The sequence below is a fragment of the Temnothorax nylanderi genome, unplaced genomic scaffold (genome assembly GCF_030848795.1).
Source record: "Temnothorax nylanderi isolate EJ_2023f unplaced genomic scaffold, tnyl_v1.0 TNYL_tig0054_pilon, whole genome shotgun sequence".
In the NCBI taxonomy this organism is placed as follows: domain Eukaryota; kingdom Metazoa; phylum Arthropoda; class Insecta; order Hymenoptera; family Formicidae; genus Temnothorax; species Temnothorax nylanderi.
In genome coordinates, this window is record NW_027249116.1 from 800543 (window position 1) to 818021 (window position 17479).

General features: G+C 36.5%; 2 protein-coding genes across 3 annotated transcripts in view; both read left to right on the forward strand.

The window, feature by feature from the left end:
* The first annotated feature begins 51 nt into the window (after positions 1 to 51).
* On the forward strand, positions 52 to 6855 carry Nsun5 (Nop2/Sun-like domain containing protein 5). 2 transcript variants are annotated; one of them, XM_071706852.1, is made up of 7 exons: positions 52 to 470; positions 657 to 927; positions 2316 to 2572; positions 3023 to 3138; positions 3575 to 3747; positions 4038 to 4238; positions 4377 to 6855. In XM_071706852.1, the coding sequence occupies exons 1-7, from the start codon at positions 345 to 347 to the stop codon at positions 5048 to 5050; spliced, it is 1818 nt and encodes a 605-aa protein (XP_071562953.1). In that variant the 5' UTR covers positions 52 to 344; the 3' UTR covers positions 5051 to 6855. The 2 variants fall into 2 exon arrangements, with proteins under 2 accessions (XP_071562953.1, XP_071562952.1); XM_071706851.1 differs by having other exon boundaries at positions 53 to 470; positions 4038 to 6855.
* A 595-nt stretch (positions 6856 to 7450) lies between these two features.
* The window catches only part of Dcx-emap (Doublecortin-domain-containing echinoderm-microtubule-associated protein), a 29039-nt gene continuing 19010 nt past the window's right edge, over positions 7451 to 17479 (forward strand). Inside the window, exons 1-4 of the mRNA XM_071706854.1 lie at positions 7451 to 7733; positions 9940 to 10234; positions 10780 to 11266; positions 12552 to 12729. Of these exons, the coding sequence (XP_071562955.1) occupies positions 10075 to 10234; positions 10780 to 11266; positions 12552 to 12729 (825 nt within the window). The 5' untranslated portion in view covers positions 7451 to 7733; positions 9940 to 10074. The remainder of the gene's footprint in view (positions 7734 to 9939; positions 10235 to 10779; positions 11267 to 12551; positions 12730 to 17479) is intronic.

Here is a 17479-nt window from a genome sequence, read left to right on the forward strand (position 1 = left end):
GGCTGGACAATTGACAAATAGGTGAGAGGGAGAAGCTCGGTGCGAGTCAGTGCAAGTTGGTGCAAGTGCACCTTAACCTCTCCGCCTCCGCACTAGAACCTAGAACAGAATTCACAGAACAGCATTTTTGCTTGTCAGTTGTGCGAGGCTTATATGGCGGGGTATATTCCAGTGTCGGGTTGATTTGTCAGTTTGTCACTCGTCACTCGTCACTCGTCTGCACTCTGCACTCGTCTCGAAAGTCGAAATCATATTCATAACGGTTTATCATCAATGTGGATGATGGATTTACTACTTGCTGATTGAATAAAGACATAATTTTCGAAAAGTCTAAAATCCGTAATATGTCGAATGAATTCGTGCATTCCGTTACGGTCCCGCGTATTTACAAGTTCACGGCCGACATTGTTCGTCGCGTGCGAGAGGATGGTGCCAGCCTGAAAACTCTGATTTACGAGAGGAAACATCCCGTAAGTGTAATAAAACGGACGAACGAACGATAGGGAAGGGAAGGGAAGGGAAGGGAAGGGAAGGATATGAGATTAATTTTGAAAAGACCCCAAGGTTCTTCTAACTTTGTCGATTACGTCGTACGTTGTTACGTACAATGCCATACAATTGCCATAAAAATGTAATATACGTCGTGTACGATTCAGAATGTAGCCGGCATATACGGTCTGTCGGTGAATACCTTACGAGCGTTGCCTCAGCTAGACCGGCTGCTCGACAAGACTCAAATTCTAACGGAACAACCGCGTTTGAATCCCTGGCTAGCCAAAGTTCTCATAACGGAGCTTTTGTGGCGCAAGGGATGCCTGAAGAGCCGCTCCAAGCCTGTCTTAACCGTCCTAGCTTACGAGAACAGACTACGAGAGGAGTCAAAGAGCCTCGGCTGCACGGAGACTCTCGTCGTTCGCAAAGAGAAAGGTAATTGTGCTCATCAATAATCACTGCATGCTTGCATTTTTGCAGAGACTCGGTCTTCGGCGGAGACTCCTCGTAGCGCGGTAAAGGCATTCTTCTTCATGGTCCTGATTATTCGCAACTGCAGAATATTATCCAGTCGACCGAACAAACAAGTTAGAGTCGGAAAGCTACGAGATCGTCAAAGCAGATTTTGTCGTCGGGAATCGATTTCCAACAAAAAGAACAATTGCGCGATGGGCCCAGCAGCGGTACTCGGAACGTTGTTCCTCTATAGCGTCGCCATGTTCACTTTGCCGTTTGCTGCCTTCTTTGGGACACAACGTTTCATGATGTTAGAATTCCAGACTGATACCGCCGTGACGAATTACATTTCTGTATTGGCTGCCGTAGTCACAGTGAACTTGATTATCTCCTGTTACGCTTATCAAGCTTTAAACGAGTCTGTCGAGGAGAAGGAACAAAGCGAAGATCAAGTAGAGGCCAAAGAGAGTTTGAATGAGAAAGCTGATTAAAATGATTTATTCTTTAAACAAGTTTGCAAAATGTCAATTATTTTTCGTCGTGTATGAAAGACAAAAACCAGCATTTTTTGTTACTTAAACTACAGTATGTGTATCTAATTAATACGCGTATATGCTTAATAGAGAAAATATAATAAGTTTAATAACTAAAAGAGATGTAAATATATATATGTAGACTGTATATAACGATGGACAATCTTTACGTAATAAAATAGCAACAAAAAGTATAGTATTTTACTTTGCAAAAATTAAGTCGACCTCTAAATCCTTTTCAAAAGACGATATTTTTATTCCACATTCTACACGAGAAGTAGGAAAAATTTTCTTTTTATCATTATATTCCATAAAATCAGTTGTTTAGACATTATCACTTTACTAACTTGCTTTAAGGAGCTTTATAGATTTTGCTCTATAGATTTTTATTTTATATGGAAATATATATTTCTGATTTTATATTGCGAAAAATGCTGTAAAGTGTAACTAAAACAGATTTGATATAACATAGATATATCAAAAATTGGATTGGATTTTTAAAAATATATAATTAAAATTTAACAAATTATAATGTAAATTTGATTTTCTTTGAATTAGATATAAAAATGTTTCAATAAAAAAGATACGTATGTATAGATACAGAAAAAAAAGAAATTTGATCTAATAAAAAATATTCATATATATTTGGTTTATTGAAAAATTAAACTATTTTCCCCCTTTTCTATCAGATCAGATTTCTTCCTTCCCTGCATACATTTGTGTATGTGTGTGAGTGTGTGTGTGTGTGTGTAGTAATAAGTATATATATTTGCTGTATTTAATGGGATTCTTATATATAAAAAAGATTTGATTATTTTTCTTTTTTCTTTTCAGTGCAAAGGCTTAGATATGTCCGTGTCAATACTCTTCTGTTGTCAGTGGAAAAAGCCATCTGCCTCTTCCAGGAGGATGGATGGCAATTACTACCCAAAAGTACAACATACTCTTCATATCTACAATCCTTATCACAATTATCAAAACCGCATTTTATACAAGATCTGCATATACCTGAAATGTTGGTTTTTCCACCCCTGACATCCTTTCACGGACACAGTGGTTATAAAAATGGCGAGCTTATTCTTCAGGATAAGGTATATAAATTTAAAAAATTACCTTTTTAAAGAAAAATAAATGTTACCAAGTGTGCGCGCGCTAGTATGAAAAACTGTTATATATTGAAAGAAGTAAAGAATGAAAGAAGTAACAATATAAAATGAAAAGATTTAGATAAAATAAAAAAATATTTAATATAAAGAACTTGGCACTGCTAGACTAAGAATAGCTAAAATAAGTGAATAAATATGATAAGTGTGTATGTACATACGGTACATACACGCGTGTTCAGGTTCAGGTCTAAATTAAAAACATTATGTGTTAATTTTCATTGTCTTATATTCCGAGATTCAACTTTTACTCAACTTTTATCAAATTTTAGTAGGTTACTAATGTATAAATTAGCATCAACAAGATTTAATCAATTGATGATCAATGATTAATAAGATGCATTCAATAGGTTTATGTTAAGATTTTGTTTCATTCAGGCTAGCTGCTTGCCGGTGCACTTGTTGGATCCTGTTGGTGGTTCTGTAGTGCTGGACATGTGCGCCGCGCCCGGCATGAAGGCTACTCATGCGGCAGCAAAACTGCAAAATTACGGGTAATACACAGTTTGTTCTTCAATAACATTCTCTGTTAGATATCAGATTGCATGAAAAATGGAAACCAAAAATGTATGAACACTAGACCTACTGAAGATTAATCTACCGAAAGGAGATTTATTTCTACCGAAGAAATCTTGCGATTAGAAAAGAATAGAGAAAAAGAGAAAACAAATTAATAAAATGAATCATCTGTTCTCTATCTAATTTTAATAAAAGTCAGGGAAAATTTCAGAAATTGAGATGTTTTAAAAAATGAGTAGTAAATTATTAAAAAATGTCAAACGGGTCATTTTAACCACTTTGATGGTTTGACCAATTTTAGTGTTAAATACTTAATCTGATATTTTTTTATACAACTATATATTATTAATTAGTTTAAATAAAATAATTAATGTTTAGAAATGGATACTAGTATAAATTGTTTTTATGTAGGAAAGTTTATGCTGTGGAGATCGATGCCAAGAGATTTGAAACCTTATTGAGTCAGATGAAAAAGACTCATTCCCTCTGCGTGGAACCCCTTAATCAAGATGCTTTGACTCTCGATCCAAAAAAATATTCACATGTGGAATATATTCTAGTTGATCCAACTTGTTCTGGATCAGGTAAGAGAATCCTCCACTTTCTAATAAATAAAATCAAATTTAAGTTAAGCCAAAGAAGAGCATATGTAATACACTAACAATAAATGTCAGAATAGGAAAATGGGAATTCTAATTCTTTTTTCGAAATGAATTTTCTTTGTCGCATTATTTCCTATTTACAGAAGGCACCTATTAAAAAGTAATCGTTTATTCTATATTTAATCACTATACAACTATCCGTTGTAAAATACGACATAATTTTTATTTTGTATGATTTTACGATATATAATTTTATAACATTTTTATTAAAGGCATTGTCGACAGACCAAAACAGAGCGATATGGATGGCAAACCCGAGTCAAAGCGTTTGCAAAATCTACAATCGTTCCAAGTTTATCTTCTTAGATACGCGCTGTTCAACTTTCCAAATGCAAAGAGAATAATCTACAGCACTTGTTCTTTACATCCCGAGGAAAATGAACAAGTAATAGACGAAGTTCTTGCCGATATTGGTAACGCTTATCATCTGGTACCTGTTAGACAATTACTAAAAAATAACTGGACTAACTTCAGCTCGAAAAAATACAACTGCGGAGATACATGTTTGTATTCGAAGCCAGATGATGATTTTTGCAATGGTTTTTTCGTAGCGGTATTCGAGAGGAACTTTGATGTGACTCTGCCAAAGTGCAAACACAAAGGGGGTAATGAATATAGAAATGTTATCAGGGCTAACTTGAATGTCAAGAAAGATGACGTGGCGAAAACAGACCCGTATGAGCGAGAGAAATGCGTTGAGAAGAAGAAGAAAAAGAAGAAGAAGAAGAAGAAAGAAGAAATTTCAACAACTGTAGATGGACAAAGAAAGATATCGACTGATATTGTTAAATTCGTAGTTTCTGAAATAGAAAATAAAGGCAAAGTAAAGACAAAAGAGGCAAAACGAAGTGAAAAAGAAGTAGAAAAAATGGACGTTTGCAGCAATTTGTCCAATTTAAATCATAAATTGGCATTAAATAAATCCAAAGATATACAAAAGAGGATATTAGAAGAGATGGAAGCGAAAAAATCAAGGAAGCAACGATTAAAGTGTGAAAATGCACTTGAGGTGGAAATAGATAATGACATATTGGAAGCTAATTATGGTGAAAAAGAACAAAATGAGGAAATTGAAACTAAACTGTCCAAGATAAAAAGGGGAAAGAAAAAAGCAACTAAAGAAATCGTCAAGATTGATAAAATTTATTTTCAAAAAAAGAAACAACAAGAAGAAATTGCAATTGTACCACCAAAGAAGAGGAAAAGAAATGAAGAGAATTATTGAGATTAAATGTTAAATGAAAAAAAAGTAATATTGTATTTTTTTATCTTGCCATTGTCCCTTATTACGCGTTTAGAGACACATGACACATCCATGATATATTATAAGCAATATAGATAAGAATATAAAAATTGATTGCTGCAGGAGTGTTGAATTTTTAGAAAGTCTAGAGGGTCTAGAGAAATCTGTGGTTATTTGCCTTCTCGATATCTTTGTTTAATTTTTTTATTTCTTCCGTCATCCAACGATATAACACTTAACACTATACCTACTTACAGTAAGTAAGAAAACCATTTATCCGCTCGCTCAGTTCGCGATCGCAATACACGTCGATAACTGAGCGAGGGTGCATATGGTTTTTTCCAGCTGGATTATGAAAATTCTGAAAGAAAATTAAATGCAGGCTTTTAAAATCGATCGTTTTCTTCCATATATCAGCGTGTCCGACGATTCTCAAAATCCAAAAGAAGCATATTACTTAACCGACATTTTGTCCCTCTCTGCCAGGAGAAAAAATTGTCTGGAAACTTATAATTAAATATCGTCAGCTACTACGTGCGCGTATACCAACTACCAACGCTGCTTATATTACGTCATACACTGGGACCAGGGCTGCATTCGGATTCACCCGAGTGCTAAAAATCCTATAGTATATGTTACGTGCACTATATAGATTTTCAGCACCCAGGGCTGCGTTCGAAAACTTTACTCGGGTGCGCACCGCATCGTTCTATCTTTGTTACTTACTAAAAATTGAACAAAGACAGAACGACGCTGGTGTACACCCGATGAAGTTTTCGAACGCAGCCAGGTGGGGAATCGGAACGCACCCCTGTGTGTGCTTGTACATATTTATAGTATATTCTATACACACACACACACACACACACACACACACATATATATGTATACAAATACAAGTACTCGTTTTATCAGCAATTCGCGACATGGTAACGTGGAAGCCTGTTGGCCTGCTTGAAGTCAACCGATAAGCATGTCGATTATGCCGAGGTATACATATATACGTAATTGCGGTGAAAAAACCTTTTCTGATGTATGTATAGGTATAGGTATAGGTATAGGTATATAGACGTTGGTTGATATAATTATGCGATAAACTATGATTCAGTTTTCTAACTTGGCCCTTCACTGCGCGAGGTACACGTTACTTAACTTGCTAGAATCACGTCGCGTGAGTCACGACACGACACGAAATGTCGAGAAATATTGTCTATTAGAGCTATAATAACTTAAAACTGAAAATATTATAATAGTAAGTATATTAGGTATAATAATATCGATTACGAAGTGTTGGAGAAACTGAAACTATTACACGTTAGAACTGGCGCCAAAACTGTTTTCATATATACATACGTTAATTTTTTTCAATACGTACCTACCTTATTAATTTTTGTGTTAAGATTCGATTAACAATAAGAGTCAAGAACTCTTTACGTAATCGTAATAAATGTACATAATTCGACGTTTGTAATGTAGTTTTATTACTCGCGGCAATATCTCAAAGGTAGAAAAATGCTTTCAATTTACTCCTTCCTTCTTTCCTTTCGATCAAAGAGATCGATTTTTTCATGACATTCTTACACTTGTTTATCCACCAATTTATTACTAGTGATTCTCAGTGATTTATATTTCATTGTCAGTAGTAGTTTTTAAGCAACTTGCGAGGAAACGAAATGTTTCTCATCAATTATACATACATCATTGTATACATCTATATGTAATGTTATGTTATTTGGATCAAATGTATTGTAGAAAGCTTAAAGGCTTTGAAGAAAGAGTTGAAAATCTTTTGTGTTTTAAATATTTATTTCGCAAACGAATCGTGTATTTTGTATGCTTCTCTCTCTCTCTCTCTCTCTCTCTCTCTCTCTCTCTCTCTCTCTCTCTCTCTCTCTCTCTCTCTCTCGTTAATACAGCTTTAATATACATACCTATATTATAAGACAATAAGGTACACAGATCCAAGCCCTTGGATCTTACATTACTTTATTTACTGCGACTTTATAGTCACTAGATAATTCGTTACATATAATCGCATAAATTTCTTAATCTTTTACGTTTTTGTAAATTTGCGACAACTGAAGGAATGCAAATATTTTGGAAAAGTCGAAACGTGGAATGTAGTGTCTTTGTAAAGAGTCGTGTCGCTCTCTGTTGGGAAGCATCATATGTTATACGCGATTATCGGAAAATATTTGCTTTATTCACAATTTAGGAAAACGCCACGCCGAAAGCGCCGATTCGTAATAACGCACCCTTCGCGTTCCTTTGAAATTTTATTGTCGGTGCAACAAGTTTTGCGTTCACTGACACGGGGCACGGGGCACGGGGCATCGGCATCGGCATCGGCATCGGCATTGGCATCGACGCCCTGCGTCAGACTGTCAGACGCGTACGCCGGTCGCCGGTCGCCGGTCGCCGGTTGCCAAACACAGAGCATAGAGCACAGAGCACAGCTAGGCCACAGACGTCGGCCGTGTCAGTGAGCAAAGAGCGACGACGGAGACGACGGAGACGGCGGAGGACGGCGCCGAGGACGCTGAGGTTGCTGAGGTTGCGCGCGGTCACTCGACGTCGGGACGCCATCGTCGAAGGACGCATGAATATGTATACTGCGATACTGCCGCCGCAATCGCCGCGATTCAGCCGAATCAACTTCGATAAGGTGATTCGTCCGCGAGCCATGCATACTCCCGCGTCAATATAATCTCGCCGCCGCGCCGTGATAATGATTTCGCGAATGAGATAATGCCGTGAGAGAATTTTTCACCCCGATCGTCGGCGATTATCGGCATTATCCAGCATTATCGCCCGATCGCGGCCGCGCGGCGCGGCGTAGTGTCAGTGAACTTTGGTGAACTTGAGTGCTTTTCCTCAGCGCCAGCCGCCAGCGGAGTCTCGCGCTTTGTTATTTCCATTGCAGTTGATCGGATATGGATCGAACCAAGTTGGCAGAAAATGCAGTTTATCGTTTATCGTATACTTAATATATCTACTAAATGAAAAGTTAAAACTATAACACCGTTACACACAGCTATGCTATTATATAATTATATATGTTTCCACTTTTGATATCTTTTATACTTTTTAAAAATGTTTAACGATTATAACGTAACGACGAATGTGATGATACGGTTCAGAAAGTGATCTCTATCAATCGAGATATACTTAATCGACTTAGCTTCAAACCTTTGTTTTTCAACCATTTTTTTTTACTTTCTTTTGACAATGGAGTGCAAAATAAATTTCTAATAACATTTTTTTTCTCAAAATTTAAATAAGGAAACATGAGTTTAATCAATTTAAATTGAACAATGTTTAATAAAGAAAGATAAATCTTACCCTCGAAAAAGGCTCGATTGAATATATTGAGAAAATTAGTAAAAAAAGGAAAAACAAAACATACTAAGGGCGAAATGTAAATGCCGTAATCCGAGTAATTTTTATAAAATAGGATGCAAAATTTTAATATGCGATTTAAATTTTTTAGTGTTTTTTTAGTGTCTTAAATCTATATTTTCAAACAAAAGAAAGTAGACATTCTCGTCTAAAATATTACTATAAAATTTTTCCTTCTATTGACTTTATTGGACTGATTGTGAGTGTGAATTAATATGATAATATGTTTGTATGAAACAACGCTTTTGCATCCGCGATTTATCGTTGTTATCATTCGAAATGGCAAAATAGTCGCTAAATAACACAGAGATTGAACGAGATAAAAAACGAGCGTATAAATCATTGCGGAAAGCACCCGATACCCGATACTGTTTTGCATTCGAGAATGGTGTGTCACGCACGGCGTCAACCGTCTCAGTCTCATGCATGCACCATGCACTGTGCACTATGCGCTATGCAGATGCAGGGGCTGCTGAGTGCTGGCTAGCAGAGGATAGCTATTCGAGTTATATCGCGGCCGACTTGACTTGATTACAAAAATACTATAACTATGTAAAAGGTATAAAGCCAGAACTCAGACAAAAGTAACGTTATCGTTATTAAAATCGCGGTAAGATCCGAAAACTAAACAGATATTACGATTATAGCATGCCATGTATATATCAGTACTATCAGTAGTCAGTCGCAGTCACCCGTAACCGTAACAGGAGCGTAAAGGGGCGACGTATGAGAGTTGACAAAATATATATACATATGTGTATATTGTCCGAGTTGCTGATCGATGGACCTGCAGTGGGAGCTGCAGTTGCGAAATAAAAACGGCCGATCGATCGGGAATCCCGTTGGCTATCACGCAACACGTGATCGAGACTGGCCAGCACTCACAGTATTCTCAAAGTGGCGATTCGTGCAATGTTCCGATCTACATAATTGTAAGAAACCTTGAAATGTCAAAAAACATCGTTCACAACGAGCTCCACTCGCGTTCGCGGTGCGCTCTAATCGGCGTTTAATTTTCCAGGTAAATTCACTCGCTCGATGATATATGTATATGTATAATGTTTACATATCGGGAATACAAAAGCAAATACTCCTTCATTTTTATAATAATTCATAATATTAAAGTACCAAACATTCTCATGGACACCCTGTATATATATATATATTTTTTTTTCGATATTGTAGACGCGATTAGAATACTATAGACTCAATGATGCAAAATCTGTTGATCGTACAATTATACATTGCAGAGTTGCTATAATTGCATGGAATTGTAGTTGTAATAATATTTGACGAGATTTATCTTTTTTACTTCATTCTGATTGTCCATTAAGTCTCTCCTTTAGTAAAATTAATATCTGTCATGACATTTTAACAATTTGTTTCACCTTTGTTATACATTTCAATTCTTAATTCCCTTATAGTTTTTAACTAATCTTTTTAACTTTGTAATACATTTGTTCCACACCCAGGTTGCAAACACCTAGGTCCTGAGGTACAAAATTCAACTTTTCTCTATCCGTTGAGGATCTGGAATCTTTTTCTGCAATCGTAAGAGCACTGGTCGAGTAAGGACGCGCGGAAGTGGCGGCGGCTTCGCTTTGCGGATGATCGAGACTGAAAATCAGCCGGATTCGCGTGCCAGCAGACAGGGCGAGCAGAACGAGGATCTCCTCGTCGCTGGCGGCGGTAACAAGGTTGACAGTGGTGATCGCGAGACTGGTGACCAAACAGCTGTTGCAACTGCGACGACAGTGGAGGACGCAGGTGAGAGAGAGAGAGAGAGAGAGAGAGAGAGAGAGAGAGAGAGAGAGAGAGAGAGAGAGAGAGGGAGAGAGAGAGAGAGGGAGACTCAGATTGCTCTCAAGTATACCTTCAATCACGTACGTGAACGAGAATCGATCCTCGACAGTTACATCACATACATTAACTTGGACTCTATATACTTGAACTTTATACATATAATTGAACTCGATATTCTTAACTCAGATCTCAAGCAGTCTTCTTACTTTGAACTCTTTCCTCAATCGTTTCCTTTTTTAATCTCTAAAGAGTCTAAAGCATTATTGGCACGCGCGTGAAATGATAACGTCGTGTGGATAATCATGCAGTTAGTCATTTTTATTCTAGGCAAGCGTGGCCAAGTGACAAAAGTGTAGTAGTGTGGGAAGGCAGTGCAAAAAAGGAAATTTTATTTACAAAAGTACGGATGGTTAATAATAGGCAAAATTTAAGATTGAGGATGATCGCGATACAGGTATTTGGCTAACAATTAAGTCAGCTTAAAAAAATTCCGACTCTACTTCATTCAGATGCGATGAAGAAAGAGGAGCAAGAAACGTCGCGGATTCACGAGAATTCGTCCAAGGGCGGTGTCGCCGCGAGCATCGCGACGCCCACCGCGGCATCGGCGATGCCGGTGGAGGACGACGAAGAGGAAGAGGAGGCAGAAGAGGAGGAGGAGGAGGAAGAGGAGGAAGAGGAGGAGGCGGAGGAGGAGGAGGACGGGGACGTGGAGGGTGGAATCGCAGTGGAGGGTGGAATGACGACGCAAGAAGAGGTCGGGGGTGTGTTGGCCGGTGGTGAAGGTGGGGGTGGAGGCGGCATGGCCGGCTACTGGAGGCAGAGCAGACCCTCCAGTCCCCGCATGCCGCCTCCGGAGCAGTCGGAGCAGCCGAGCCGACCCAAGAGCCGGCACGAGCTACAAGGAGCGAGATATAACAACCTCGGCTACTGGCGAGCGAGAAGAGTCACCTTTTATAAAAATGGCGATCCCTACTTTCCAGGAGTGGAGTTCAGGTAAGCATCGTTTCGGTCAATACCTCTAACCGAACCAAGAAGCCTGAAAAAGCCTAAAATCGAGAAACATACTTGCTAAACTTAACATTATATGTCGTAACATTTTATTCATTATGCGTATCTCACACAATTAAGATAAAAACATCTTTCTCTTCCTAATCTGAAGGCATAATGGCACAGAAAGCATAACAAATATAGATAATTTCTTATTTTTTCGCTGTTCTATACATCTCTCTTTTGTTTCAGTAACATAAAACACATACTCAATAATTGTTCAAGTAATTACTATCAAATTTTATACAGAGATTGAAACAAAATGATTAACATATTGATATGATATAAAATAAAAAATTAATCACACACGTGTGCGCGAGTTATACATACGTACACACATACATACGTCCGTACGTACGTGTGTGTGTGTGTGTGTTTTCGAGGCGAGAGTGTGTGTGCGCGCGCGCACGCACACACACACACACACACACACACACACACACACAAAATATTAACTTAATATTTTGAATAAATAATGCACGTGTAAGATGAAATAAAACTTTACAAAAATATTTTTCAACATTTTGAATAAATCTATATAAGCATACATGTTTTAAAAATATTGATTAATGGTTTATACACAAACGTGATGATATTAATAAAGTGTCTCTCATTGTGTCAAAATTTAATAAAAATTATTTTGAAAGAAGAAAGAATCAAATTTCTTCTTTAAAACTTTTTTGAAAGAATGGTGAAAGATATATAAAAAATTGAAAAATATTTACAAAAAGAGAAATACGCGATGCATGCCAATGTGTCTCTGAACAATATGTTTATTTAGTTGACTAACATTCTAATTAATATTTTAATCGAAGGTTTATAAAAATGCATTTAATTAATGTAAAAGCATCAAGCATCGTCGACGCAAAAGCATTGTCACGACGAAAAAGGACCCTACTCTAAAAAAGATAACATTTATTTGCAGTGAATTATATTTAGATTTAAATAAATGTTGCTTAAACGCATTCAATCGTCAAATTATGAATTATATGAATTAAAATCTGAATAAAGATTAAAACGTTTCACGTTTTGTATATTAGCTTTGTGGCATTGATTAAAGTCTTCAATCTTATATATTACTCTTTCATTTTACAATAATGTAATTAATAATACTTCTAAGGGAAAATTCAATCGAAATTGATCAAAGGATTTCAAAAGGATGTCTCGTAGGGCTTTGAAACTCTATATTACTCTATATTTATACTTTAGAGAAGTCTCTGAATATTTTCAGATTTAAACCTGGCCGTGACATTGGTTCTTTGGAGGCTCTACTGGATAGATTGTCTCTTCGGATGGATTTGCCGAGAGGGGCGCGCCACATCTTTTCGATGGACGGTGATCGAAAGATCCATCTCGACGAACTTGAGGACGGTGCCTCTTACGTAGTGTCCAGCTACAAGACTTTCAAGGTAAGAGATCTTTGTGCGATCTTTGTGCGATACATCACGAGAGTTCGATTATTGCAGAAAGGATAAATCAAAGAATTATTGTTTAAATGATATGTATATCGCATATCTTAAGAATGAAACTTTGGTTGGTAGAATCTAAAATCAATTTAGAACGGTCTGGAACATACACATTTGTTTATTCAAAAATTATTAATTAATTTCCACTTTCATAAATAATATGATTTATGAATTTTTTTTAGATAAAATAAATTGATTTAATAGTTGATGTAATCTTGATAAGAGAAAGTACAGGAACACGTTTCGTAGATAGTGAAAGTGTGTGTGTTAATCACATCCGATTAAAGCGCTAGCTGGTAACAACCTCGATACTCGTGAACTTGACTGACGTTGTAAATACGTCTTCTTCAAAGCACGACCGACTTCATCGCGCTACAAATGCGAACATTCTGGCGTTTTATTTCCTTTCGCCGATGTTCACCACGCATGAGAAATGACATATTTATATTTATGACAAATGTAAAAGTATACGTTAAACTTATGTAGCTTTTAAAATCTTTGTTATTTATCTTCTTTACAGTAAAATACAAAAATATAAAAACAACACTACAAGATTAGTAAAAACTAATTAATTAATAATTATGCGAATAAGTATTAATGAGAATATAATGATAATATCTAAATTAGGAGGAATAAAATACGGAATATATGGAGTTAAATCTATGCCATATCTTTTCTTTAGTACAAAAGAAATGTAACGAAAATTGAAAAAAGATTGCAAAGTTTCGAGCTTTCCTTCGTTCTCATATGCGGATTAATAATACGAATAACCAATTATCAATAACCATATACTATTATTGCTATCGTATTTTGAAATTGTTATCTATGAATAATATTTTAAAATAACCGTCAAAAAACGCATATAAGCGCGCGCGCGCGCGCGCACACACACACACACACACACACACACACACACACACACACACACACACACACACACGTTTTATACAAAAGTTGTATAGGATTAAAAAAGAGTAAAAAATACAATATACTAATAATGCGGTTATAGAATTTAGCGTGCCGCTATAAATGTGTCGGAATATAGATTTTTTAAAATAACTTTTAGAGAGATGTGATATAATAACGATTTATAAGAATACTCGATGTAATGTTGCTGACGACGACGCAACGACGACGAGGACGTTGTGTGTATCTGGCCCAGATCAGTTTCTTAAAGCAGGCCGCACGCAACGCAAAATTGTATTTGAGCGGAGAGCGCTCTTTTCTCTCCTTCCCCCTCCGCCCCCTAGAAATAATACCTATATATATAAATTTAAATATATTTTAATTTTATGATTTTAAATTTTATGATTTGCCTTGCTCCAACATTTTATATACAGTACTAAATGCTTATTTATAATATTGTACAATTTATAATTATGTTGTAATTTATAGAAAAGAACTAACAAATAAAAATGTTTCTTATCTATTCTATCATCTGATTGCTTGTTAAGTTTATGAGTGCAATGGATGAGAAGCAATTTTATTTTGTCTTACGTCATTCGGCATTATGGATCACACCCTTCCGTTGCTTCAAAGGTGTGACCAATTTAACTCGTTGTGTATTACGATGCACTTTGATGCAATTACGATCCAGTTACTTCGATCGCCAACTATATGTAGGATTATTCTTTAATACACCAAAGTGGCTAGAGCTTATGCATGATTCTTCCATTAAACAACTGGCCTTTGCATGCCGATTGACCTCAACTAACTTCTCACCAGATCAGTATTCTGAAATGTACAACTCACTTTACAATTTGATTAGCTAAAGAGAAAGAAAGCGAAAAGCAAAGGAGGGAAGGTGGCAAAGCGACGATTTGACTATTCAAGATAATCATTCGAGATAATTTTTCCGTATTAATTTTATAAGTTTTTAAATAATTTTTAACATTTTTTAACATTTTTCGAAGATCTGAAACTGCATTTTTTAAATGTTTAATTTAATATTGTATATCTTGTGACTATCTTATGACTTCGCATTTAACTTTTCTGCCAACAACTTACATTTAATAAATTGCTTAAATACAATTTTAAATTAAGATATATGAATATTTAAACGCGATACATATCGTCTTGCGTATGCTCCAAACATGTCCTTTCAATCTTGTGCTGTAATATTCGGGCAGATGCGTTTACAGTGAGAGAAAGAAGGGAGAGATAATTTTTACTCCTTAAACAATGGAAATGTGTAATAAGGAAATAGAGAAACGTAATAGTGATTTTAAAGTGTCGGTTGGTATCGAACGGGGATGAGTTTGCGTAGAGTGGTCACGTGTATTTCTTCCTCCGTCAGAGTTTCCCTTTCTTTTTCTTCTTTCTCCTATTTCTCTCCCTAGATTTCTTTCCATGCTCTGGTCTCTCTCTCTCTCTCTCTCTCTCTCTTTCTCTCTCTTTCTCTCTCTTTCTCTCTCTATACTCTGCTCTCAAAGCCATTTCTGCCGTTATTTTGATACTATCGCGATTTGTAAAATATACCTTTGTTAAACAGAGCAATTCTTTTAGAACATCTTTTTCATGGCGTTTTTTCTCTTCTCGTCACATAGTAATGTGTAGAATATTCAGATATATACAAGATACTCCAAATTATCCTTTTCTGCAAATTTTCAGTTAATTCAAAGTCAATTTTTTTCGTTATCGTATAAATTCAACAGAAACTTTTCCGTTCTAGTTCTCTGTTTTCCTTGTAAATTTTTTATATCAAACATGTTAATAATCAAGTCTTCTTATAAAGTTTAAGGCCCGGTAGCACCAACGTTTCTAAGGGGACAGTTAGAAAGAGACGAAGAGTGAGTTAAGCTAAGATTAAATGTTATGCGACGTTGGTGCAACCGGGCCTAAGAGTTTTGCAAAAGTTTACTTGAAACTGAAGAATAAGGAACTGAATAAGCTTTTATTTATCCGCAAGCTACTCCAAATTTGCTCCATTTGTAATCGGACATCTGTCTATATATAGTTTAACATTTTTGTAAAAGAAAGACCGCGATTTATATTAAATTTCATCTACGAATAATGAAATTATAACTGAAAGATACCGCGATACAAAAATCGTGAGGTTTCATTCCTTCAGAGTCACTTCCTATATTGCGCGAAATATGTAGTACGTCGGTCTGTTTTGCATTCCCATTATCGTCATTTTTGACAACCTAACATATTAAGTACACGTCCTTACACTTATGCTATCACGACAGAGATTCGTGCCATTAATTAGATTTTTATTATATGTTCGTTCACCTTCGTTCTCTTTTCCAAGCGCAAATTGCGTGTTTGTTCCTTGCGTTGCTTGCCACGCTATTGGTGACCTAATTACATAATACCAACAAGAAGTCACTATTGCCAGTCGTGTGTGCCATGTGCACAATCCTTAGAACGTAAAATATGTACCTACAGTCACTGTAACTGCATAAATAATAGGAATACGGCAATCTTTTGTAAGTACAATAAGAGGTCTATATCCGCATATATAGATTACGTTTCACAAAATTGCTATTAAGATTTTGTTAATAATTCTCTAGAAAACTTAATGAAATAGAAGTAATTAAGGTTCGTAGTTTCCCAAACTATATATGAATTTTCCTTGAATTCTTTGATGATTTCATAATAGTAACCAACTCGATTTTCTTGGTCAGAACACCTGAGAACGCATGAATCACGGAGTAGTAAGTGGGAGGTGGGAGGGGGAGGGAAGGGGGGAGGGGGGGGGAATTCCTACTTCCGTTAAGAAGGCCGTTGTAGAGGGTGGCAAGAGAATGGGGGAGAGACCGTATCTCATTGACCGTTGGTCAACCGGGCCTCTTGGGATCAATAAACACCAAGTTCTCTCTTTGCTTGGTTTACCTTCGAGAAAACGCTGCTTTTAAAGATTTCAAGTAATCTTAAAGTTAAGGTCGTTGCTCCAGAAAAATCATATTTTGCCGATTGTTCTCTCATCTACTCTCGCTTTTCATTTTTCTCGATAACTTAATTTCTGTGTTAAATTTTCCTTAAATTTATCTTTATCAGCGATCTGTATATAAAACGTATACATAAAACACACACACACACACACACGCACGCACGCACGCACGCACGCACGCACGCACGCACGCACGCGCGTAATTTCCTGTGCTTCGAATGGCTGTATAGCCATTTATTCATGCGCAAATCAACGACAGTCCCAGCATTGATATCTCCGTGATCGATTGCATTGTTTGCCGTAGTTCATGTCACTATAAAGATAGCGTGGGAATCAAAGAAACGCGACAAGTGCGCAATATATACACACAAGTGTTTTCATTAGCATTCATTAGATATACTTTTTAGTTTAGCTAGACTTCTTATCCTTCTCCGTAATCGCTGCTCTATCGAGCGATAGCTGACGAGTGCTCCTTACTCCAGCTATTATTTTCTCCGGCGAATTATTTTTCCGTAATCGCTATGGCACGTTTTGAATCACGAGACCTTGCTATCGTCACGCAACATATATATGAGCACGTTCTTCATTTTCATATCGCAAGGATACCTCACGTTAAGTTAGAAACGAGCGAAAAGAGAAGTAGAAGAAAAATCGTTTGGCGAAATCACGATATAGGTTTTTCTTCTCTACAATTGTACGCGGTGCTTTATCAATATCAATAATATCATTTACGGCAGATTGTCAGCCAATTGTATTGCATTGCTCGCTTGGAAGATTTTTAAAAGAGTTAAATCTCAG